The sequence below is a fragment of the Procambarus clarkii genome, chromosome 42, assembly GCF_040958095.1.
Source record: "Procambarus clarkii isolate CNS0578487 chromosome 42, FALCON_Pclarkii_2.0, whole genome shotgun sequence".
NCBI classification, from domain to species: Eukaryota; Metazoa; Arthropoda; class Malacostraca; order Decapoda; family Cambaridae; genus Procambarus; species Procambarus clarkii.
Genome location: NC_091191.1, coordinates 23,012,660 through 23,039,021, shown reverse-complemented (window position 1 = coordinate 23,039,021; position 26,362 = coordinate 23,012,660). Strand labels below are relative to the sequence as shown.

The 26,362-nt window shown below is 49.7% G+C and overlaps 2 protein-coding genes across 3 annotated transcripts in view; both read right to left on the bottom strand.

Annotated features, from left to right (window-relative positions):
* LOC123770245 (acetylcholinesterase) overlaps nucleotides 1-26,362 on the bottom strand; it is a 488,614-nt gene that overhangs the window by 427,517 nt on the left and 34,735 nt on the right. The gene's annotated exons all lie outside the window — the stretch shown is intronic.
* On the bottom strand, nucleotides 210-713 carry LOC138373425 (endoglucanase-like). The gene has a single exon (XM_069339629.1). It carries the CDS (start codon nucleotides 711-713, stop codon nucleotides 210-212), a length of 504 nt encoding a protein of 167 aa, XP_069195730.1.

Here is a 26,362-nt window from a genome sequence, read left to right as displayed (position 1 = left end):
GGTAAGCAGGTGAATATTCAGAGCACCAAAGGTGAAGGGAAGCAAAGGCTGACACTTATCCTCACACCTCCAATATTTGGCGGTAAAAAAAGGATTAATTTTTTGGCGCCGTTGGTTAAAGGTGAGAGGAGACTGTGTCACAGTGGTGAGAGGAGACTGTGTCACAGTGGTGAGAGGAGACTGTGTCACAGTGGTGAGAGGTGACTGTGTCACAGTGGTGAGAGGAGACTGTGTCCAGTGGTGAGAGGCGACTGTGTCACAGTGGCGAGAGGAGACTGTGTCACAGTGGTGAGGGGCGACTGTGTCACAGTGGTGAGAGGCGACTGTGTCACAGTGGTGAGAGGAGACTGTGTCACAGTGGTGAGAGGCGACTGTGTCACAGTGGTGAGAGGCGACTGTGTCACAGTGGTGAGAGGCGACTGTGTCACAGTGGCGAGAGGAGACTGTGTCACAGTGGTGAGAGGAGACTGTGTCACAGTGGCGAGAGGAGACTGTGTCACAGTGGTGAGAGGAGACTGTGTCACAGTGGTGAGAGGTGACTGTGTCACAGTGGTGAGAGGCGACTGTGTCACAGTGGCGAGAGGAGACTGTGACACAGTGGTGAGAGGAGACTGTGTCACAGTGGTGAGAGGAGACTGTGTCACAGTGGTCAACCAGGCTATTGGACGCGGCTGCTCGCAGCCTGACGTATGAGTCACAGCCTGGTTGATCATGTATCCTTTGGAGGTGTTTATCCAGTTCTCTCTTGAACACTGTGAGGGGTCGGCCAGTTATGCCCCTTATGTGTAGCGGAAGCGTGTTGAACAGTCTCGGGCCTCTGATGTTGATAGAGTTCTCTCTCAGAGTACCAGTTGCACCTCTGCTCTTTAACGGGGGTATTCTGCACATCCTGCCATGTCTCGTGGTCTCATGTGATGTTATTTCTGTGTGCAGGTTTGGGACCAGCCCCTCCAATATTTTCCACGTGTAAATTATTATGTATCTCTCCCGCCTGCGCTCAAGAGAATACAGATTTTGGCATTTTAGGCGGTCTTAATAGTTCAGATCTTTTACTGAGCGGATTCTAGCAGTAAAGGATCTCTGCACGCTCTCTAGGATTTTCTCCAGCTTTGAAAGGGGCTGTCATTGTGCAGCAGTACTCCACTCTAGAGAGCACTAGCGTCGTGAAAAGTGTCATCATCGGTATAGCATCTCTAGTATGAAAAGTTCTTGTTATCCAACCTGTCATTTTTCTTGCAGTTGTGACGGCTACTTTATTGTGTTCTTTAGAGGTAAGGTCTTCCGACGTCAATACACCCAAATCCTCTACATTGCCTTTTCGTTCTATGTGGGACATGCGACCCACATAGCGTGGGTGTGTGAGAGCGTGGGTGTGTGAGAGCGTGGGTGTGTGAGAGTGTGGGTGTGTGAGAGTGTGGGTGTGTGAGAGCGTGGGTGTGTGAGAGCGTGGGTGTGTGAGAGTGTGGGTGTGTGAGAGCGTGGGTGTGTGAGAGTGTGGGTGTGTGGGAGTGTGGGTGTGTGAGAGTGTGGGTGTGTGAGAGTGTGGGTGTGTGAGAGTGTGGGTGTGTGGGAGTGTGGGAGTGTGGGAGTGTGGGAGTGTGGGAGTGTGGGACACGCTGGCTAGGAGGCAGGTTAAGGTGATGACATTAATGAGACTAACCAAAGACAAGAGGAAAAGATATAAAGGAAATGAAAGAAGGGAGAAGTTGCGAGGTGAGGAGCTGCGAGGTGAGGAGCTGCAAGGTGAGGGAAAACTAACAAGAGAACAATGGAGAAGGGAAGATTTCATTTACATATTTATTATCAACAGGAAATAAGGCCAAACAATCTTCATGTTAACCTTTCTTAGTATAAAAGTTTACTTACAATTACTTATCTCTAAGTAATGAAAATCATAAATGACATTGAATATCTTTTTTAGTATATTCAAGAGTTTTTACTTCACATATAAATCTAGAAAAAAATATTGTAAATATATTATATGGATCGTAGGGACAGAATTTGTCCCTAAGTGCTCCAGTATTATTGATTAACGAGTCTGAGATCACACACACACTCTGCAATTCACTGTCTTAAACCTCTTCGTAGCTCACAAACCAGTTTAAAACGCTGTTTAAAACCTTGAGGTTACCTTGAGGTGCTTCCGGGACTTAGCGTCCCCGCGGCCCGGTCGTCGACCAGGCCTCCTGGTTGTTTGTTTATGCTTAATACACAATACAATGCTTAAACTATAGAGTAGTTGACGTAGTAGCAGCAGAGGTTGTGGTCTGCTCCCTCACAACCAGCAGAGGTTGTGGTCTGCTCCCTCACAACCAGCAGAGGTTGTGGTCTGCTCCCTCACAACCAGCAGAGGTTGTAGTCTGCTCCCTGACAACCAGCAGAGGTTGTGGTCTGCTCCCTCACAACCAGCAGAGGTTGTAGTCTGCTCCCTCACAACCAGCAGAGGTTGTGGTCTGCTCCCTCACAACCAGCAGAGGTTGTAGTCTGCTCCCTCACAACCAGCAGAGGTTGTGGTCTGCTCCCTCACAACCAGCAGAGGTTGTGGTCTGCTCCCTCACAACCAGCAGAGGTTGTAGTCTGCTCCCTCACAACCAGCAGAGGTTGTGGTCTGCTCCCTCACAACCAGCAGAGGTTGTGGTCTGCTCCCTCACAACCAGCAGAGGTTGTAGTCTGCTCCCTCACAACCAGCAGAGGTTGTAGTCTGCTCCCTCACAACCAGCAGAGGTTGTAGTCTGCTCCCTCACAACCAGCAGAGGTTGTAGTCTGCTCCCTCACAACCAGCAGAGGTTGTTGTCTGCTCCCTCACAACCAGCAGAGGTTGTAGTCTGCTCCCTCACAACCAGCAGAGGTTGTAGTCTGCTCCCTCACAACCAGCAGAGGTTGTTGTCTGCTCCCTCACAACCAGCAGAGGTTGTAGTCTGCTCCCTCACAACCAGCAGAGGTTGTAGTCTGCTCCCTCACAACCAGCAGAGGTTGTAGTCTGCTCCCTCACAACCAGCAGAGGTTGTTGTCTGCTCCCTCACAACCAGCAGAGGTTGTAGTCTGCTCCCTCACAACCAGCAGAGGTTGTAGTCTGCTCCCTCACAACCAGCAGAGGTTGTAGTCTGCTCCCTCACAACCAGCAGAGGTTGTAGTCTGCTCCCTCACAACCAGCAGAGGTTGTAGTCTGCTCCCTCACAACCAGCAGAGGTTGTAGTCTGCTCCCTCACAACCAGCAGAGGTTGTAGTCTGCTCCCTCACAACCAGCAGAGGTTGTAGTCTGCTCCCTCACAACCAGCAGAGGTTGTAGTCTGCTCCCTCACAACCAGCAGAGGTTGTAGTCTGCTCCCTCACAACCAGCAGAGGTTGTTGTCTGCTCCCTCACAACCAGCAGAGGTTGTAGTCTGCTCCCTCACAACCAGCAGAGGTTGTAGTCTGCTCCCTCACAACCAGCAGAGGTTGTTGTCCGCTCCCTCACAACCAGCAGAGGTTGTTGTCTGCTCCCTCACAACCAGCAGAGGTTGTAGTCTGCTCCCTCACAACCAGCAGAGGTTGTTGTCTGCTCCCTCACAACCAGCAGAGGTTGTTGTCTGCTCCCTCACAACCAGCAGAGGTTGTAGTCTGCTCCCTCACAACCAGCAGAGGTTGTAGTCTGCTCCCTCACAACCAGCAGAGGTTGTTGTCTGCTCCTTCACAACCAGCAGAGGTTGTTGTCTGCTCCCTCACAACCAGCAGAGGTTGTAGTCTGCTCCCTCACAACCAGCAGAGGTTGTTGTCTGCTCCCTCACAACCAGCAGAGGTTGTAGTCTGCTCCCTCACAACCAGCAGAGGTTGTAGTCTGCTCCCTCACAACCAGCAGAGGTTGTTGTCCGCTCCCTCACAACCAGCAGAGGTTGTTGTCTGCTCCCTCACAACCAGCAGAGGTTGTAGTCTGCTCCCTCACAACCAGCAGAGGTTGTTGTCTGCTCCCTCACAACCAGCAGAGGTTGTTGTCTGCTCCCTCACAACCAGCAGAGGTTGTAGTCTGCTCCCTCACAACCAGCAGAGGTTGTAGTCTGCTCCCTCACAACCAGCAGAGGTTGTTGTCTGCTCCTTCACAACCAGCAGAGGTTGTTGTCTGCTCCCTCACAACCAGCAGAGGTTGTAGTCTGCTCCCTCACAACCAGCAGAGTTGTTCGTTCTTGTTGTTGCTGCTACTTGATTGATTTATTTGTCTTTTGTAGCTGAACTTTAGGGAAAGTGTGTGTGTGTGTACTCACCTAGTTGTACTCACCTAGTTGTGTCTGCAGGATCGAGCATTGACTCTTGGATCCCGCCTTTCGAGCATCGGTTGTTTACAGCAATGACTCCTGTCCCATTTCCCTATCATACCTGGTTTTAAAATTATGAATAGTATTTGCTTCCACAACCTGTTCCTGAAGTGCATTCCATTTCCCCACTACTCTCACGCTGAAAGAAAACTTCCTAACATCTCTGTGACTCATCTGAGTTTCAAGCTTCCATCCATGTCCCCTCGTTCTGTTACTATTCCGTGTGAACATTTCGTCTATGTCCACTCTGTCAATTCCTCTGAGTATCTTATACGTTCCTATCATGTCCCCCCTCTCCCTTCTTCTTTCTAGTGTCGTGAGGCACAGTTCCCTCAGGCGCTCTTCATACCCCATCCCTCGTAGCTCTGGGACGAGTCTCGTTGCAAACCTCTGAACCTTTTCCAGTTTCATTATATGTTTCTTCAGATGGGGACTCCATGATGAGGCGGCATACTCTATGACTGCCCTTACGTAGGCAGTGTAAAGCGCCCTAAATGCCTCCTTACATAGGTTTCTGAATGATGTTCTAACTTTTGCCAGTGTTGAGTACGCTGCTGTCGTTATCCTATTAATATGTGCCTCAGGAGATAGATTAGGTGTTACGTCCACCCCCAGGTCTCTTTCACGCGTCGTTACAGGTAGGCTGTTCCCCTTCATTGTGTACTGTCCCTTTGGTCTCCTATCTCCTAGTCCCATTTCCATAACTTTACATTTGCTCGTGTTGAATTCTAGTAGCCATTTCTCTGACCATCTCTGCAATCTGTTCAGGTCCTCTTGGAGGATCCTGCAATCCTCATCTGTCACAACTCTTCTCATCAACTTTGCATCATCCGCAAACATCGACATGTAGGACTCTACGCCTGTAAACATGTCGTTAACATATACAAGAAATAGAATTGGTCCCAGCACCGATCCTTGTGGTACTCCACTTGTTACTGTTCGCCAGTCCGACTTCTCGCCCCTTACCGTAACTCTTTGGCTCCTTCCTGTTAGGTAGTTCCTTATCCATTCTAGGACCTTTCCCCCCACCCCCGCCTGCCTCTCGAGCTTGAACAGCAGTCTCATGTGCGGTACTGTATCAAAGGCTTTTTGGCAGTCCAGAAATATGCAGTCTGCCCAACCATCTCTGTCCTGTCTTATCCTCGTTATTTTATCATAGAATTCCAGAAGGTTTGTTAGGCACGATTTCCCTGTCCAGAACCCATGTTGATGTTTGTTCACAAACCTAATGTTCTCCAGGTGTGCAACCAGTCGTAGCCTAATTATTCTTTCCAGTATTTTACAGGGGATGCTTGTCAGTGATACAGGTCTGTAGTTAAGTGCCTCCTCCCTATCTCCTTTCTTGAAGATCGGCACGACATTTGCCTTCTTCCAGCAACTGGGCAATTCTCCTGACATAATTGACTCATTAAAGATCATTGCCAGAGGCACGCTGAGGGCCTGTGCTGCTTCTTTTAGTATCCACGGTGATACTTTGTCTGGTCCAACTGCTTTAGTTGCATCTAGAGTTGTCAACTGTTTCATTACCTCCTCTGCTGTCACCTCTATATCTGATAGTCTTTCATCTAGGGTAACCCCTTCCAACAATGGGAGCTGCTCAGGCTCGGTAGTGAACACTCCATGGAAACTGGCATTCAGTGCCTCGCAGATTTCCTTGTCACTTTCAGTATATGCCCCCTCTGTCTTCCTTAGTCTTGTCACTTGGTCGTTCACCGACATTTTTCTTCTTATATGACTGTGTAGTAACTTAGGTTGTTTTTTCGCTTTGATTGCAATATCGTTCTCATAGTCCCTTTCCGATGTTCGTCTTATGTTAATGTAATCGTTCCTAGCTCTGTTGTATCTGCTTCTGTTGTCCTCTGTTCTTTGTCTTCTGTACTTCCTCCACTCCCGCCTGCTGGCCATTTTTGCTTCCTGACACTGTCTATTAAACCATGGGTTATTATATTCCTTCTTATTTTTTCCCTTTACCGTTGGTATAAATCTCTCTTCGGCCTCCTGGCATTTCTATATGACTAGGTCCATCATATCTTGGACTGTTTTTCCTCTAATTTCTGTGTGTGTGTGTGTGTGTGTGTGTGTGTGTGTGTGTGTGTGTGTGTGTGTGTGTGTGTGTGTACTCACCTAGTTGTGCTTGCGGGGGTTGAGCTTTGGCTCTTTGGTCCCGCCTCTCAACCGTCAATCAACAGGTGTACAGGTTCCTGAGCCTACTGGGCTCTATCATATCTACACTTGAAACTGTGTATGGAGTCAGCCTCCACCACATTGCTTCCTAATGCATTCCATTTGTCAACCACTCTGACACTAAAAAAGTTCTTTTTAATATCTGTGTGTGTGTGTGTGTGTGTGTGTGTGTGTGTGTGTGTGTGTGTGTGTGTGTGTGTGTGTGTGTGTGTGTGTGTAGGAGTGTGACTATCCGGGATTGTTGATATTAAGTGAAAGTGCAAGTGTCAGGTGTAAGTGTAAGTGCAAGTGTCAGGTGTAAGTGTAAGAGCAAGTGTCAGGTGTAAGTGTAAATGCAAGTGTCAGGTGTAAGTGTAAGAGCAAGTGTCAGGTGTAAGTGTAAGTGCCAGTGTCAGGTGTAAGTGTAAGTGCAAGTGTCAGGTGTAAGTGTAAGTGCAAGTGTCAGGTGTAAGTGTAAGTGCAAGTGTCAGGTGTAAGTGTAAGTGCAAGTGTCAGGTGTAAGTGTAAGTGTAAACTATTGATAGAGTGAGGTTCCGTGGACGTCATGAAGCCATAAATAACTGAACAGAAGAATTCCACAATTCGAGCCTGACCTTCCAGCGTGGTCTTCCCTGCTTCTGCTGCCCCAGTGTCTGCTGCGACACCCTCCGGCAGGTGTCTGCTGCGACACCCTCCGGCGGGTGTCTGCTGCGACACCCTCCGCCAGGTGTCTGCTGCGACACCCTCCGGCGGGTGTCTGCTGCGACACCCTCCGGCGGGTGTCTGCAGCGTCACCCTCCGGCAGGTGTCTGCAGCGTCACCCTCCGGCAGGTGTCTGCTGCGACACCCTCCGGCAGGTGTCTGCTGCGACACCCTCCGGCGGGTGTCTGCTGCGTCACCCTCCGGCGGGTGTCTGCTGCGTCACCCTCCGGCGGGTGTCTGCTGCGTCACCCTCCGGCGGGTGTCTGCTGCGACACCCTCCGGCAGGTGTCTGCTGCGTCACCCTCCGGCGGGTGTCTGCTGCGACACCCTCCGGCGGGTGTCTGCTGCGTCACCCTCCGGCGGGTGTCTGCTGCGTCACCCTCCGGCGGGTGTCTGCTGCGACACCCTCCGGCGGGTGTCTGCTGCGACACCCTCCGGCAGTTGTCAGCTCCAACACCCTCCGGCAGGTGTCTGCTGCGTCACCCTCCGGCAGGTGTCTGCTGCGTCACCCTCCGGCGGGTGTCTGCTGCGACACCCTCCGGCAGGTGTCTGCTCCGACACCCTCCGGCAGGTGTCTGCTGCGTCACCCTCCGGCGGGTGTCTGCTGCGACACCCCCCGGCGGGTGTCTGCTGCGTCACCCTCCGGCGGGTGTCTGCTGCGACACCCTCCGGCGGGTGTCTGCTGCGTCACCCTCCGGCAGGTGTCTGCTGCGACACCCTCCGGCAGGTGTCTGCTGCGTCACCCTCCGGCAGGTGTCTGCTGCGTCACCCTCCGGCAGGTGTCTGCTGCGACACCCTCCAGCAGGTGTCTGCTGCGTCACCCTCCGGCAGGTGTCTGCTGCGTCACCCTCCGGCAGGTGTCTGCTGCGACACCCTCCGGCAGGTGTCTGCTGAGACACCCTCCGGCAGGTGTCTGCTGCGACACCCTCCGGCAGGTGTCTGCTGCGACACCCTCCGGCAGGTGTCTGCTGCGACACCCTCCGGCGGGTGTCTGCTGCGACACCCTCCGCCAGGTGTCTGCTGCTACACCCTCCGGCAGGTGTCTGCTGCGACACCCTCCGGCGGGTGTCTGCTGCGACACCCTCCGGCAGGTGTCTGCTGCGACACCCTCCGGCAGGTGTCTGCTGCGACACCCTCCGGCAGGTGTTAGGATAGAAGATACCCCTGTAGGTGTCCCAATATTATCAGCCTGATGCTCCTGTCTACCCTGAGATCCGTGCTCAATGATTTTTTTTACTCCGTTGATCTCTTATGAAGTTGTAATATTGCTACTACCAGGCTTCCTGTTCTGTGGCTGCACCCCCCCCCCCCCCCCTCCGTCACATCCACCAGCCTGCACCACCCCCTCCGTCACATCCACCAGCCTGCACCACCCCCTCCGTCACATCCACCAGCCTGCACCCCCCCCCCCCCTCCGTCACATCCACCAGCCTGCACCACCCCCTCCGTCACATCCACCAGCATGCACCCCCCCTCCGTCACATCCACCAGCCTGCACCCCCCCTCCGTCACATCCACCAGCCTGCACCACCCCCTCCGTCACATCCACCAGCATGCACCCCCCCTCCGTCACATCCACCAGCCTGCACCACCCCCTCCGTCACATCCACCAGCGTGCACCTCCCCCTCCGTCACATCCACCAGCCTGCACCACCCCCTCCGTCACATCCACCAGCCTGCACCACCCCCTCCGTCACATCCACCAGCCTGCACCACCCCTCCGTCACATCCACCAGCCTGCACCACCCCCTCCGTCACATCCACCAGGCTGCACCACCCCCCTCCGTCACATCCACCAGGCTGCACCACCCCCCTCCGTCACATCCACCAGCCTGCACCACCCCCTCCGTCACATCCACCAGCCTGCACCACCCCCTCCGTCACATCCACCAGGCTGCACCACCCCCTCCGTCACATCCACCAGCCTGCACCACCCCCCTCCGTCACATCCACCAGCCTGCACCACCCCCTCCGTCACATCCACCAGGCTGCACCACCCCCTCCGTCACATCCACCAGGCTGCACCACCCCCCTCCGTCACATCCACCAGGCTGCACCACCCCCTCCGTCACATCCACCAGCCTGCACCACCCCCTCCGTCACATCCACCAGCCTGCACCACCACCCCTCCGTCACATCCACCAGGCTGCACCACCCCCCTCCGTCACATCCACCAGCCTGCACCACCCCCTCCGTCACATCCACCAGCCTGCACCAGCCCCTCCGTCACATCCACCAGGCTGCACCACCCCCTCCGTCACATCCACCAGGCTGCACCACCCCCTCCGTCACATCCACCAGGCTGCACCACTCCCCTCCGTCACATCCACCAGGCTGCACCACCCCCTCCGTCACATCCACCAGCCTGCACCACCCCCTCCGTCACATCCACCAGCCTGCACCACCCCCTCCGTCACATCCACCAGCCTGCACCACCCCCTCTGTCACATCCACCAGCCTGCACCACCCCCTCCGTCACATCCACCAGCCTGCACCACCCCCTCCGTCACATCCACCAGCCTGCACCACCCCCTCCGTCACATCCACCAGCCTGCACCTGCCCCTCCGTCATATCCACCAGCCTGCACCACCCCCTCTGTCACATCCACCAGCCTGCACCACCCCCTCCGTCACATCCACCAGCCTGCACCACCCCCTCCGTCACATCCACCAGCCTGCACCACCCCCTCCGTCATATCCACCAGCCTGCACCACCCCCTCCGTCACATCCACCAGCCTGCACCACCCCCTCCGTCACATCCACCAACCTGCACCAGCCCCTCCGTCACATCCACCAGCCTGCACAACCCGTACCAGCCCCCCTCCGTCACATCCACCAGCCTGCACAACCCGTACCAGCCCCCTCCGTCACATCCACCAGCCTGCACACCCCGTACCACCCCCCTCCGTCACATCCACCAGCCTGCACACCCCGTACCACCCCCCTCCGTCACATTCACCAGCCTGCACACCCCGTACCACCCCCTCCGTCACATCCACCAGCCTGCACACCCCGTACCACCCCCCTCCGTCACATCCACCAGCCTGCACACCCCGTACCAGCCCCCTCCGTCACATCCACCAGCCTGCACAACCCGTACCACCCCCCTCCGTCACATCCACCAGCCTGCACAACCCGTACCACCCCCCTCCGTCACATCCACCAGCCTGCACAACACGTACCACCCCCCTCCGTCACATCCACCAGCCTGCACAACCCGTACCAGCCCCCCTCCGTCACATCCACCAGGCTGCACAACCCGTACCACCTCCCTCCGTCACATCCACCAGCCTGCACCACCACCCCCTCCGTCACATCCACCAGCCTGCACCACCACCCCCTCCGTCACATCCACCAGCCTGCACCACCACCGCTGGCAGTCCTCATCCCCCGCCCGAGGGCACCGACAGAAACAATAGCTTGTCATACATACATTATTAGTCCGTGTGGATGGTGCCGTGAAGGGGGTCAGGTCGACGGCGGCTGGTCAGACAGTCGCTGATAACTTTCCGTGTAGAAATACTGCCGATTATTACTATAAGAAACAGCCTAACCATCCAATATTCATGAACAAAAACACTAACTGGCAACAATTTCCATAATGAGATTATGTGTTAAAATTTACACATTTATTTTATTTTATATTATTTTATTTTATTTTACTTTGTTTTATTTTATTTTTTATATATATACCAGAGTTTGTCATTCTTGCAAAGCCACTAGCACGTATAGCGTTTCGGCAGCCTGGCCTCATGAACAAAGGTTAAAGCCACTAGCACGTATAGCGTTTCGGCAGCCTGGCCTCATGAACAAAGGTTAAAGCCACTAGCACGTATAGCGTTTCGGCAGCCTGGCCTCATGAACAAAGGTTAAAGCCACTAGCACGTATAGCGTTTCGGCAGCCTGGCCTCATGAACAAAGATCAAAGCCACTAGCACGTATAGCGTTTCGGCAGCCTGGCCTCATAAACAAAGATCAAAGCCACTAGCACGTATAGCGTTTCGGCAGCCTGGCCTCATAAACAAAGATCAAAGCCACTAGCACGTATAGCGTTTCGGCAGCCTGGCCTCATAAACAAAGATCAAAGCCACTAGCACGTATAGCGTTTCGGCAGCCTGGCCTCATAAACAAAGATCAAAGCCACTAGCACGTATAGCGTTTCGGCAGCCTGGCCTCATAAACAAAGATCAAAGCCACTAGCACGTATAGCGTTTCGGCAGCCTGGCCTCATGAACAAAGATCAAAGCCACTAGCACGTATAGCGTTTCGGCAGCCTGGCCTCATGAACAAAGATCAAAGCCACTAGCACGTATAGCGTTTCGGCAGCCTGGCCTCATAAACAAAGATCAAAGCCACTAGCACGTATAGCGTTTCGGCAGCCTGGCCTCATGAACAAAGATCAAAGCCACTAGCACGTATAGCGTTTCGGCAGCCTGGCCTCATGAACAAAGGTTAAAGCCACTAGCACGTATAGCGTTTCGGCAGCCTGGCCTCATAAACAAAGATCAAAGCCACTAGCACGTATAGCGTTTCGGCAGCCTGGCCTCATAAACAAAGATCAAAGCCACTAGCACGTATAGCGTTTCGGCAGCCTGGCCTCATAAACAAAGATCAAAGCCACTAGCACGTATAGCGTTTCGGCAGCCTGGCCTCATAAACAAAGATCAAAGCCACTAGCACGTATAGCGTTTCGGCAGCCTGGCCTCATAAACAAAGATCAAAGCCACTAGCACGTATAGCGTTTCGGCAGCCTGGCCTCATGAACAAAGATCAAAGCCACTAGCACGTATAGCGTTTCGGCAGCCTGGCCTCATAAACAAAGATCAAAGCCACTAGCACGTATAGCGTTTCGGCAGCCTGGCCTCATAAACAAAGATCAAATCCACTAGCACGTATAGCGTTTCGGCAGCCTGGCCTCATGAACAAAGGTTAAAGCCACTAGCACGTATAGCGTTTCGGCAGCCTGGCCTCATGAACAAAGATCAAAGCCACTAGCACGTATAGCGTTTTGGCAGCCTGGCCTCATAAACAAAGATCAAAGCCACTAGCACGTATAGCGTTTCGGCAGCTTGGCCTCATAAACAAAGATCAAAGCCACTAGCACGTATAGCGTTTCGGCAGCCTGGCCTCATGAACAAAGGTTAAAGCCACTAGCACGTATAGCGTTTCGGCAGCCTGGCCTCATGAACAAAGGTTAAAGCCACTAGCACGTATAGCGTTTCGGCAGCCTGGCCTCATGAACAAAGATCAAAGCCACTAGCACGTATAGCGTTTCGGCAGCCTGGCCTCATAAACAAAGATCAAAGCCACTAGCACGTATAGCGTTTCGGCAGCCTGGCCTCATGAACAAAGATCAAAGCCACTAGCACGTATAGCGTTTCGGCAGCCTGGCCTCATAAACAAAGATCAAAGCCACTAGCACGTATAGCGTTTCGGCAGCCTGGCCTCATAAACAAAGATCAAAGCCACTAGCACGTATAGCGTTTCGGCAGCCTGGCCTCATAAACAAAGATCAAAGCCACTAGCACGTATAGCGTTTCGGCAGCCTGGCCTCATAAACAAAGATCAAAGCCACTAGCACGTATAGCGTTTCGGCAGCCTGGCCTCATAAACAAAGATCAAAGCCACTAGCACGTATAGCGTTTCGGCAGCCTGGCCTCATAAACAAAGATCAAAGCCACTAGCACGTATAGCGTTTCGGCAGCCTGGCCTCATAAACAAAGATCAAAGCCACTAGCACGTATAGCGTTTCGGCAGCCTGGCCTCATAAACAAAGATCAAAGCCACTAGCACGTATAGCGTTTCGGCAGCCTGGCCTCATAAACAAAGATCAAAGCCACTAGCACGTATAGCGTTTCGGCAGCCTGGCCTCATGAACAAAGGTTAAAGCCACTAGCACGTATAGCGTTTCGGCAGCCTGGCCTCATAAACAAAGATCAAAGCCACTAGCACGTATAGCGTTTCGGCAGCCTGGCCTCATAAACAAAGATCAAAGCCACTAGCACGTATAGCGTTTCGGCAGCCTGGCCTCATGAACAAAGGTTAAAGCCACTAGCACGTATAGCGTTTCGGCAGCCTGGCCTCATGAACAAAGATCAAAGCCACTAGCACGTATAGCGTTTTGGCAGCCTGGCCTCATAAACAAAGATCAAAGCCACTAGCACGTATAGCGTTTCGGCAGCTTGGCCTCATAAACAAAGATCAAAGCCACTAGCACGTATAGCGTTTCGGCAGCCTGGCCTCATGAACAAAGGTTAAAGCCACTAGCACGTATAGCGTTTCGGCAGCCTGGCCTCATGAACAAAGGTTAAAGCCACTAGCACGTATAGCGTTTCGGCAGCCTGGCCTCATGAACAAAGATCAAAGCCACTAGCACGTATAGCGTTTCGGCAGCCTGGCCTCATGAACAAAGATCAAAGCCACTAGCACGTATAGCGTTTCGGCAGCCTGGCCTCATAAACAAAGATCAAAGCCACTAGCACGTATAGCGTTTCGGCAGCCTGGCCTCATAAACAAAGATCAAAGCCACTAGCACGTATAGCGTTTCGGCAGCCTGGCCTCATAAACAAAGATCAAAGCCACTAGCACGTATAGCGTTTCGGCAGCCTGGCCTCATAAACAAAGATCAAAGCCACTAGCACGTATAGCGTTTCGGCAGCCTGGCCTCATAAACAAAGGTTAAAGTCCATTCCATGCATCCGCCAAACCCGTTCTCACACTAGGCTGTTTAAAGCAGCGGCCGTCCTCCCTAGTCGCATTCATCAATTTTAACATACTGTGTATTAAAAATTGGTTTGTTCTTATATAAAAATTAATACTATTATACATAAAAATTCGATGTATAGTTAGGCGTAGGTTAGGTTAGGTGTTTGGGTTCTGTTGGCGATTATTTGTATTTGTAGTACGTGGGTGAAGCATTTATAGCGTTGTGGTTCGAACACAATTTGTCAGTGAAGCACTTGTTCCGGAAGTGTTCGAAGGAAATCGGTTGTGGGTCGTGTGTAAACCGTTGTTCATTCATAAACAGGGGGTTTGGCGGCTGGATTAACGAGCCTGGATCTTTGTATGCGACAACGGGTTGACCCGCCACACCCACTGTTTATGAATGAAAAGCGGTTTACACACGACCCACAACCGATTTCGTTCGAACATATCCGGAACAAGTGCTTTACTGACGAATTTTGTTCGAACCACAACGCTGTAAATGCTTCACCCACGTACTACAAATACAAATAATCGCCAACAGAACCTAAACACCTAACCTAACCTAACCTAACCTAACCTAACCTAACCTAACCTAACCTAACCAAACACCTAACCTAACCTAACCTATGCCTATATATACACAATATGCTAATATATTATAATATTAATTTATATGTAAACACTTTCCTGTTTTGAATGAAGAGCATGTTATAATTGATAAATGACCCTTTGGGGTCGACCGCTGGATGGAATGGACTTGGTCTGAGGGCAGGTGGCGTTTCGGGAAGGTCCTTAATTCTAATTTTCCCTGGAATTCGACGCGCCAAATCGATTAATAACCAGGTACCCATTCACTGCTGGGTGAACAGAGGCATACAGTTAAGGATTGGGGCCTAGTCAATCCTCCCCGGCCTGGATACGTACCCAGACCAAATCGCAGACGAAGCGCGGGGCGAGTGTCTTACCACTGCGCCACGGGAACTCCAAGACATAACTACAATTTTTGTACATTTGAAACCTCTCATTATGTGAGGATTCTTGACGTACTTCATGTACGAGCTTATGTCTTCTGTCTCAGACACACGAGTATGTCTGGCTGGTGCTGTAGCCAAGTGTCTCTGTGTTGTGAGGACATGTCTACTGTTGTGAGGACATGTCTATTGTTGTGAGGACATGTCTACTGTTGTGAGGACATGACTACTGTTGTGACGACATGACTACTGTTGTGAGGACATGACTTCTGTTGTGAGGACATGACTACTGTTGTGAGGACATGTCTACTGTTGTGAGGACATGGCTACTGTTGTGAGGACATGACTACTGTTGTGAGGACATGACTACTGTTGTGAGGACATGTCTACTGTTGTGAGGACATGACTACTGTTGTGAGGACATGACTACTGTTGTGAGGACATGTCTACTGTTGTGAGGACATATCTACTGTTGTGAGGACATGTCTACTGTTGTGAGGACATGACTACTGTTGTCAGGACATGACTACTGTTGTGAGGACATGTCTACTGTTGTGAGGACATGTCTACTGTTGAGAGGACATGTCTACTGTTGTGAGGACATGTCTACTGTTGTGAATACATGTCTACTGTTGTGAGGACATGTCTACTGTTGTGAGGACATGTCTACTGTTGAGAGGACATGTCTACTGTTGTGAGGACATGTCTACTGTTGAGAGAACATGTCTACTGTTGTGAGGACAAGACTACTGTTGTGAGGACATGTCTACTGTTGTGAGGACTGTCTACTATTGTGAGGACATGTCTACTGTTGTGAGGACATGTCTACTGTTGTAAGGACATGTCTACTGTTGTGAGGACAGTCTACCGTTGTGAGGACACAGTCTACTGTTGCGAGGACAGTCTACTGTTGTGAGGACAAAGTCTACTGTTGTGAGGACACAGTCTTCTGTTGTGAGGACAGTCTACCGTTGTGAGGACATGTCTACTGTTGTGAGGACAGTCTACTGTTGTGAGGACACAGTCTACTGTTGTGAGGACATGACTACTGTTGTGAGGACATGTCTACTGTTGTGAGGACATGTCTACTGTTGTGAGGACATGTCTACTGTTGTGAGGACATGTCTACTGTTGTGAGGACATGTCTACTGTTGTGAGGACATGTCTACTGTTGTGAATACATGTCTACTGTTGTGAGGACATGTCTACTGTTGTGAGGACATGTCTACTGTTGTGAGGACATGTCTACTGTTGTGAGGACATGTCTACTGTTGTGAATACATGTCTACTGTTGTGAGGACATGTCTACTGTTGTGAGGAAATGTCTACTGTTGAGAGGACATGTCTACTGTTGTGAGGACATGTCTACTGTTGAGAGGACATGTCTACTGTTGTGAGGACATGACTACTGTTGTGAGGACATGTCTACTGTTGTGAGGACATGTCTACTGTTGTGAGGACATGTCTACTGTTGAGAGGACATGTCTACTGTTGAGAGGACATGTCTACTGTTGTGAGGACAGTCTACTATTGTGAGGACATGTCTACTGTTGTGAGGACATGTCTACTGTTGTGAGGACATGTCTACTGTTGTGAGGACAGTCTACCGTTGTGAGGACACAATCTACTGTTGCGAGGACAGTCTACTGTTGTGAGGACACAGTCTACTGTTGTGAGGACACAGTCTACTGTTGTGAGGACAGTCTACCGTTGTGAGGACATGTCTACTGTTGTGAGGACAGTCTACTGTTGTGAGGACACAGTCTACTGTTGTGTGGACAGTCTACTGTTGTGAGGACACAGTCTACTGTTGTGAGGACACAGTCTACTGTTGCGAGGACATGTCTACTATTGTGAGGACAGTCTACTGTTGTGAGGACATGTCTACTGTTGTGAGGACAGTCTACTGTTGTGAGGACACAGTCTACTGTTGTGATGACACAGTCTACTGTTGTGAGGACAGTCTACCGTTGTGAGGACACAGTCTACTGTTGCGAGGACACAGTCTACTGTTGTGAGGACACAGTCTACTGTTGTGAGGACAGTCTACTGTTGTGAGGACACAGTCTACTGTTGTGAGGACACAGTCTACTGTTGTGAGGACAGTCTACCGTTGTGAGGACACAGTCTACTGTTGCGAGGACACAGTCTACTGTTGTGAGGACACAGTCTACTGTTGTGAGGACAGTCTACTGTTGTGAGGACACAGTCTACTGTTGTGAGGACACAGTCTACTGTTGTGAGGACAGTCTACCGTTGTGAGGACACAGTCTACTGTTGCGAGGACACAGTCTACTGTTGTGAGGACACAGTCTACTGTTGTGAGGACACGGTCTACTGTTGTGAGGACACAGTCTACCGTTGTGAGGACACAGTCTACTGTTGTGAGGACATGTCTACTGTTGTGAGGACACAGTCAACTGTTGTGAGGACAGTCTACCGTTGTGAGGACACAGTCTACTGTTGTGAGGACAGTCTACTGTTGTGAGGACATGACTACTGTTGTGAGGACAGTCTACTGTTGTGAGGACACAGTCTACTGTTTTGAGGACAGTCTACTGTTGTGAGGACTGTCTACTATTGTGAGGACATGTCTACTGTTGTGAGGACATGTCTACTGTTGTGAGGACACAGTCTACCGTTGTGAGGACAGTCTACTGTTGTGAGGACACAGTCTACTGTTGTGAGGACACAGTCTACTGTTGTGAGGACATGTCTACTGTTGTGAGGACACAGTCTACTGTTGTGAGGACATGTCTACTGTTGTGAGGACACAGTCTACTGTTGTGAGGACACAGTCTACTGTTGTGAGGACACAGTCTACTGTTGTGAGGACACAGTCTACTGTTGTGAGGACACAGTCTACTGTTGTGAGGACATGTCTACTGTTGTGCCCAGGTACCAACTGTGTTAACCAAAACAATTTAATCCCGTTCAATATAAATAAATTAAATCTACTCATAATATATAGTTATAAATAGATTTGTTTAAAACAATAAATAACATATTTACTTACTCCACAAAACAGTAATAATAACTAAGTTAATGGTGACATTGTAGTCATTATCACAAAACTGTCACTATTATGACAGTGCTACAGAAATAACAACAGTAATATGATAGGAATTCCCTGTCAAACATCTAGACATAAACAAATCTTTAGTTAATTTGCACAATAACAAGATATTAACGCTGCTTACTTGTTAAAATTATCTCCTAAAGAACTCAGTAATTCTAGACCTGCCGGCCAGCCTCGGTAACATAGTCAACTGTTGCCCCTCACACACAGTATTTTGGGCCCAGACTCCACACCAATCGATGCTTCATATTTGGCCCACGTCAGTAATTAGTGGTGGAGAATGTCTGGGAGATAACGACTGGGGGAGAACCCCAGCCCTTCATTGTCTGGGAGAACCCCAGCACTTCATTGTCTGGGAGAACCCCAGCACTTCATTGTCTGGGAGAACCCCAGCACTTCATTGTCTGGGAGAACCCCAGCCCTTCATTGTCTGGGAGAACCCCAGCCCTTCATTGTCTGGGAGAACCCCAGCCCTTCATTGTTTGGGAGAACCCCAGCCCTTCATTGTCTGAGAGAACCCCAGCCCTTCATTGTCTGGGGGAACCCCAGCCCTTCATTGTCTGGGAGAACCCCAGCCCTTCATTGTCTGGGGGAACCCCAGCCCTTCATTGTCTGGGGGAACCCCAGCCCTTCATTGTCTGGGAGAACCCCAGCCCTTCATTGTCTGGGAGAACCCCAGCCCTTCATTGTCTGAGAGAACCCCAGCCCTTCATTGTCTGGGAGAACCCCAGCCCTTCATTGTCTGGGAGAACCCCAGCCCTTCATTGTCTGGGAGAACCCCAGCCCTTCATTGTCTGAGAGAACCCCAGCCCTTCATTGTCTGAGAGAACCCCAGCCCTTCATTGTCTGGGAGAACCCCAGCCCTTCATTGTCTGGGGAACCCCAGCCCTTCATTGTCTGGGGAACCCCAGCCCTTCATTGTCTGGGAGAACCCCAGCCCTTCATTGTCTGGGAGAACCCCAGCCCTTCATTGTCTGAGAGAACCCCAGCCCTTCATTGTCTGGGAGAACCCCAGCCCTTCATTGTCTGGGAGAACCCCAGCCCTTCATTGTCTGGGAGAACCCCAGCCCTTCATTGTCTGAGAGAACCCCAGCCCTTCATTGTCTGAGAGAACCCCAGCCCTTCATTGTCTGGGGAACCCCAGCCCTTCATTGTCTGGGAGAACCCCAGCCCTTCATTGTCTAGAGTAAGTAGCATGCACTGTACTAGAGTAAGTAGCTTCCACTGTACTAGAGTACAGCGCATCCTCCTGTGTTGGAAGCACTTACAGTAACGATGAGGCCCATAGTACATATGCCGACGTACAAAGAAATTAGAAATTAGAAATCTGAACAATTGAGTTTGACAAACTGGAAAACTATTTGTTACTTGTGTTGCTTTGACAAACTAAACTAACCTGACCTTCCTAGGCCTAATACACGATATCTGAGGCCTAACATAGTACATATGTGTGCTATACTAGGTCTAGGAATATTTATGTTGCTTTTTAGCTTATTAATTTTAACAGAATTCCTTACTAGTCAGTATGAGGTCATTCATCTCAAATCACCAAAAAGTCCCCTATGGCTCCTACTCGACCCTCTCCAAATGCCATGAAATGTTGTAGTAAGATAGCCCTAGACCCCAAATGACACTCTGCAAAATATTAGAGTTCAATCTGCTTTGGTTCTTAAATAACAGGTCCATATTGAATGGGCTCTCGTCCCGTTAATGCGCAATTACCAAAAAAATTACCAACTTTGACCCTTCGTTAAATCACGACTGGTGCCCAGAGAGGTGAGAAATTTTCCTTACCAAGGCAGCTTTTGGTGCGGACTACAGCAGTGTAATCACAAATGTAGTTTGCGTAACCGTTCGGCTACTAATCCATGCTAAAGTCACTGCCAATATATCTCAACATGCGTCATTCACAATTTCGTTTTGAATGAGACCATTGGATAGAGCTGATTTTTCTGTACAAGAGTAACTTTTATTTAGATTGGGATCTGAATTCCTAGTTCAGTGACATGACTCTGAAAATGACACTTTTATGTGCGAGGGGTACGTATATTGTAGACTATTGCAGGCTGTCAAATCCTGAGCATGGCAATTTGCAGAAGGCAAATTTATCCATTATTAGTGTAATCCTTGCTTTGATCCATGGTGGCTGAGCCACTACCAGTCTAAAAGATTGGCAACCCCATCACCCAGGGGCCACGCACGATAGCCAGGCAAGGCTAGCCACGGCGGGCCACTTTCTCGCAAGTTCCCAAGCCTGTTAGTTGGGTGTGTGACAGGTTCCCAAGCCTGTTAGTTGGGTGTCTGACAGGTTCCCAAGCCTGTTAGTTGGGTGTGTGACAGGTTCCGAAGCTTGTTAGTTGGGTGTGTGACAGGTTGCCAAGTCTGTTAGTTGGGTGTGTGACAGGTTTCCAAGCCTGTTAGTTGGGTGTCTGACAGGTTGCCAAGCCTGTTAGTTGGGTGTCTGACAGGTTGCCAAGCCTGTTAGTTGGGTGTCTGACAGGTTGCCAAGCCTGTTAGTTGGGTGTCTGACAGGTTCCCAAGCCTGTTAGTTGGGTGTCTGACAGGTTCCCAAGCCTGTTAGTTGGGTGTCTGACAGGTTTCCAAGCCTGTTAGTTGGGTGTCTGACAGGTTGCCAAGCCTGTTAGTTGGGTGTCTGACAGGTTCCCAAGCCTGTTAGTTGGGTGTCTGACAGGTTCCCAAGCCTGTTAGTTGGGTGTCTGACAGGTTCCCAAGCCTGTTAGTTGGGTGTCTGACAGGTTTCCAAGCCTGTTAGTTGGGTGTCTGACAGGTTGCCAAGCCTGTTAGTTGGGTGTCTGACAGGTTCCCAAGCCTGTTAGTTGGGTGTCTGACAGGTTCCCAAGCCTGTTAGTTGGGTGTCTGACAGGTTCCCAAGCCTCATGTGGAGTCTTATCCTAGGATTATCCTCTGCAGTAGCTACTGTGATTGGTCGCAAATCTTTTCGCTTTACGTAGCATTTCTTCTTGAAGGGATTGCAACAAGTGTTTTGCAAAAATTCAAATTTCGTCAACAGGAAAGCTTCATGATGGAGACATACTGGAGACTCTCCATCCAAGTTCAGTTCACTTCACTTTGCTATCAGTGTTTGATCTTCTGCACTGTACTGTTGTAGAAACTTCAAGCCTTTGTTGGGAGTGTAGGATGTCTAGTGACATTCAGAAGAGCCACGCTCATGGCTGGCAACAGCACATGGCAATAAACCAATGGAGTCCTGATTCATGACGTATTCGTAATCGAATTCAATTCAAATTATTTAACTAACTGAATACAGTAATTTCAAGTGAGACATGTAATACATTAATATTAATATTGCTTTTTATTTATTTGTGTATTTATTGCATGTAAATACACAAATAAGTAAACATCAATGTTTGACCTGCTGACACGATACTATAAAGATGTAAAGATAAGTATAGAACAGGAACCAAAAGTAGCACTGATTGTTTAATAATAATTCTGAATCCCACCCAAAAATGTTCTACCCAATGAAGCTTAAAAATTTTCCAATCAATTTCGATAACAAATTGTTAGCAGTCATGATCAGTGCACAAAGATGGAGAATCATAATTTGATTTTTTCGATATCGCACCAAGATATGTCATTTTCAGAGTCCTCTGGCTGAACTAGGAATTCAGATCCCAATCTAAATAAAAGTTACTCTTGTACAGAAAAACCTGCTCTATCCAATGGTCTCATTCAAAACAAAATTTGGATTGACACATATTGAGATATATTGGCAGTGATATTAGCATGGATTGGTAGCTGAAGGGCTACGCAAACTACATTTTTCATAACACTGGTGTATACCGCACCATAAGTTGCCTTGGTAAACCAAATTTCTCACCTCTCTGGGCACCAGTCGTGATTTAACAAAGGGTCAAATTTGGTAATTTTTTTGGTATTTACGAATTAACGGGACGAGAGCCCATTCAGTATGGCCCTGTTATTCAAGAACCAAAGCCGATTGAGCTCTAAAATCTGGCACATTTTCATTTGTAGTCTCGGGCTACTTTATTACAACATTTCATTAGATTTAGAAGGGGTCGAGTGGGAGGCTTTTGGTGAATTCACATGAAATGAACCAATACTATTATCTGAACGGCTAAGAACGTAAGAATTCGTGACTATTGACCATCGTCACAATAGTTACTGTTTAAACAGGAGGATAGGTTGTCGCTGGCACCCAATGTCCCATAGTTAGTAGCACTCAATGTCCCATAGTTAGTAGCAGCCAATGTCCCATAGTTAGTAGCAGCCAATGTCCCATAGTTAGTAGCACTCAATGTCCCATAGTTAGTAGCAGCCAATGTCCCATAGTTAGTAGCACCCAATGTCCCATAGTTAGTAGCAGCCAATGTCCCATAGTTAGTAGCACCCAATGTCCCATAGTTAGTAGCAGCCAATGTCCCATAGTTAGTAGCAGCCAATGTCCCATAGTTAGTAGCACCCAATGTCCCATAGTTAGTAGCAGCCAATGTCCCATAGTTAGTAGCACCCAATGTCCCATAGTTAGTAGCAGCCAATGTTCCATAGTTAGTAGCAGCCAATGTCCCATAGTTAGTAGCACCCAATGTCCCATAGTTAGTAGCAGCCAATGTCCCATAGTTAGTAGCACCCAATGTCCCATAGTCAGTAGCACCCAATGTCCCATAGTCAGTAGCATCCAATGTCCCATAGTCAGTAGCACCCAATGTCCCATAGTCAGTAGCATCCAATGTCCCATAGTTAGTAGCACCCAATGTCCCATAGTTAGTAGCAGCCAATGTCCCATAGTTAGTAGCACCCAATGTCCCATAGCCAGTAGCACCCAATGTCCCATAGTTAGTAGCACCGAATGTCCCATAGCCAGTAGCACCCAATGTCCCATAGTTAGTAGCAGCCAATGTCCCATAGTTAGTAGCACCCAATGTCCCATAGTTAGTAGCACCCAATGTCCCATAGTTAGTAGCACCCAATGTCCCATAGTCAGTAGCACCCAATGTCCCATAGTTAGTAGCACCCAATGTCCCATAGTAGCACCCAATGTCCCATAGTTAGTAGCACCCAATGTCCCATAGCCAGTAGCACCCAATGTCCCATAGCCAGTAGCACTTAATGTCCCATAGCCAGTAGCACCCAATGTCCCATAGTCAGTAGCACCCAATGTCCCATTGTCAGTAGCACCCAATGTCCCATAGTTAGTAGCACCCAATGTCCCATAGCCAGTAGCACTTAATGTCCCATAGCCAGTAGCACCCAATGTCCCATAGTCAGTAGCACCCAATGTCCCATTGTCAGTAGCACCCAATGTCCCATAGTCAGTAGCACCCAATGTCCCATAGTCAGTAGCACCCAATGTCCCATAGTCAGTAGCACCCAATGTCCCATAGTCAGTAGCACCCAATGTCCCATAGTCAGTAGCACCCAATGTCCCATAGCCAGTAGCACCCAATGTCCCATAGTCAGTAGCACCCAATGTCCCATAGTCAGTAGCACCCAATGTCCCATAGCCAGTAGCACCCAATGTCCCATTGTCAGTAGCACCCAATGTCCCATAGTTACTAGCACCCAATGTCCCATAGTTAGTAGCACCCAATGTCCCATATTAGCACCCAATGTCCCATAGTTAGTAGCACCCAATGTCCCATAGTAGCACCCAATGTTCCATAGTCAGTAGCACCCAATGTAGCATAGTAAAGTAGCACCCAATGTCCCATAGTTAGTAGCACCCAATGTCCCATAGTAGCACCCAATGTCCCATAGTAAAGTAGCACCCAATGTCCCATAGTAAAGTAGCACCCAATGTCCCATAGCCAGTAGCACCCAATGTCCCATAGTCAGTAGCACCCAATGTCCCATAGTCAGTAGCACCCAATGTCCCATAGTAGCACCCAATGTCCCATAGTTAGTATCACCCAATGTCCCATAGCCAGTAGCACCCAATGTCCCATAGTTAGTAGCACCCAATGTCCCATGGCCAGTAGCACCCAATGTCCCAATAGCCGGTATGATATTATAGCATATTTATCTATAATCATTGTGATAGTGTGAAGCAGCAGTCATGTCAAGTATCACAGTGTGACGGAGCAGCCGTCAGCGGGGAGCAGCCGTCAGCGGGGAGCAGCCGTCAACGGGGAGCAGCCGTCAACGGGGAGCAGCCGTCAGCGGGGAGCAGCCGTCAACGGGGAGCAGCCGTCAGCGGGGAGCAGCCGTCAGCGGGGAGCAGCCGTCAACGGGGAGCAGGCGTCAGCGGGGAGCAGCCGTCAGTGGGGAGCAGCCGTCAGCGGGGAGCAGCCGTCAGCGGGGAGCAGCCGTCAGCGGGGAGCAGCCGTCAGTGGGGAGCAGCCGTCAGCGGGGAGCAGCCGTCAGCGGGGAGCAGCCGTCAGCGGGGAGCCATTTTGCCCGACCATTCATCGTCAGTGTGATTGTTTGCAATTATATTTATCGTCAATATGATAAATATTGACGATAAATACAGTACCTGGCATCTACAGCATGATAGCTTACAGTACCTGGCATCTACAGCATGATAGCTTACAGTACCTGGCATCTACAGCATGATAGCTTACAGTACCTGGCATCTACACCATGATAGCTTACAGTACCTGGCATCTACAGCATGATAGCTTACAGTACCTGGCATCTACAGCATGATAGCTTACAGTACCTGGCATCTACACCATGATAGCTTACAGTACCTGGCATCTACAGCATGATAGCTCACAGTACCTGGCATCTACACCATGATAGCTCACAGTACCTGGCATCTACACCATGATAGCTTACAGTACCTGGCATCTACAGAATGATAGCTTACAGTACCTGGCATCTACACCATGATAGCTTACAGTACCTGGCATCTACACCATGATAGCTCACAGTACCTGGCATCTACACCATGATAGCTTACAGTACCTGGCATCTACAGAATGATAGCTTACAGTACCTAGCATCTACACCATGATAGCTCACAGTACCTGGCATCTACACCATGATAGCTTACAGTACCTGGCATCTACAGAATGATAGCTTACAGTACCTAGCATCTACACCATGATAGCTTACAGTACCTGGCATCTACAGCATGATAGCTCACAGTACCTGGCATCTACACCATGATAGCTTACAGTACCTGGCATCTAGAGCATGGTAGCTTACAGTACCTGGCATCTACACCATGATAGCTTACAGTACCTGGCATCTACAGCATGATAGCTTACAGTACCTAGCATCTACAGCATGATAGCTCACAGTACCTGGCATCTACAGCATGATAGCTCACAGTACCTGGCATCTACACCATGATAGCTTACAGTACTTACCATCTACAGCATGATAGCTTACAGTACCTACCATCTACAGCATGATAGCTCGCAGTACCTAGCATCTACAGCATGATATCTCGCAGTACCTAGAATCTACAGCATGATAGCTCGCAGTACCTAGCATCTACAGCATGATAGCTCGCAGTACCTAGCATCTACAGCATGATAGCTCGCAGTACCTAGCATCTACAGCATGATAGCTCGCAGTACCTAGCATCTACAGTATGATAGCTTACAGTACCTTGCATCTACAGCATGATAGCTCACAGTACCTAGCATCTACAGCATGATAGCTTACAGTACCTTGCATCTACAGCATGATAGCTCGCAGTACCTAGCATCTACAGCATGATAGCTCGCAGTACCTAGCATCAACAGCATGATAGCTCGCAGTACCTAGCGTCCACAGCATGATAGCTCGCAGTACCTAGCGTCCACAGCATGATAGCTCGCAGTACCTAGCATCTACAGCATGATAGCTTACAGTACCTAGCATCTACAGCATGATAGCTTACAGCACCTAGCGTCTACAGCATGATTGCTTACAGTACCTAGCATCTACAGCATGATAGCTCGCAGTACCTAGCATCTACAGCATGATAGCTCGCAGTACCTAGCATCTACAGTATGATAGCTTACAGTACCTTGCATCTACAGCATGATAGCTTACAGTACCTAGCATCTACAGCATGATAGCTAACAGTACCTAGCATCTACAGCATGATAGCTTACAGTATCTAGCATCTACAGCATGATAGCTTAAAGTACCTAGCATCTACAGCATGATAGCTTACAGTACCTTGCATCTACAGCATGATAGCTCGCAGTACCTAGCATCTACAGCATGATAGCTCGCGGTAAATAAGCGTCTACAGCATGATAGCTTGCAGTACCTAGCATCTACAGCATGATAGCTCGCAGTACCTAGCATCTACAGCATGATAGCTCGCAGTACCTAGCATCTACAGTATGATAGCTTACAGTACCTTGCATCTACAGCATGATAGCTCACAGTACCTAGCATCTACAGCATGATAGCTTACAGTACCTTGCATCTACAGCATGATAGCTCACAGTACCTAGCATCTACAGCATGATAGCTTACAGTACCTAGCATCTACAGCATGATA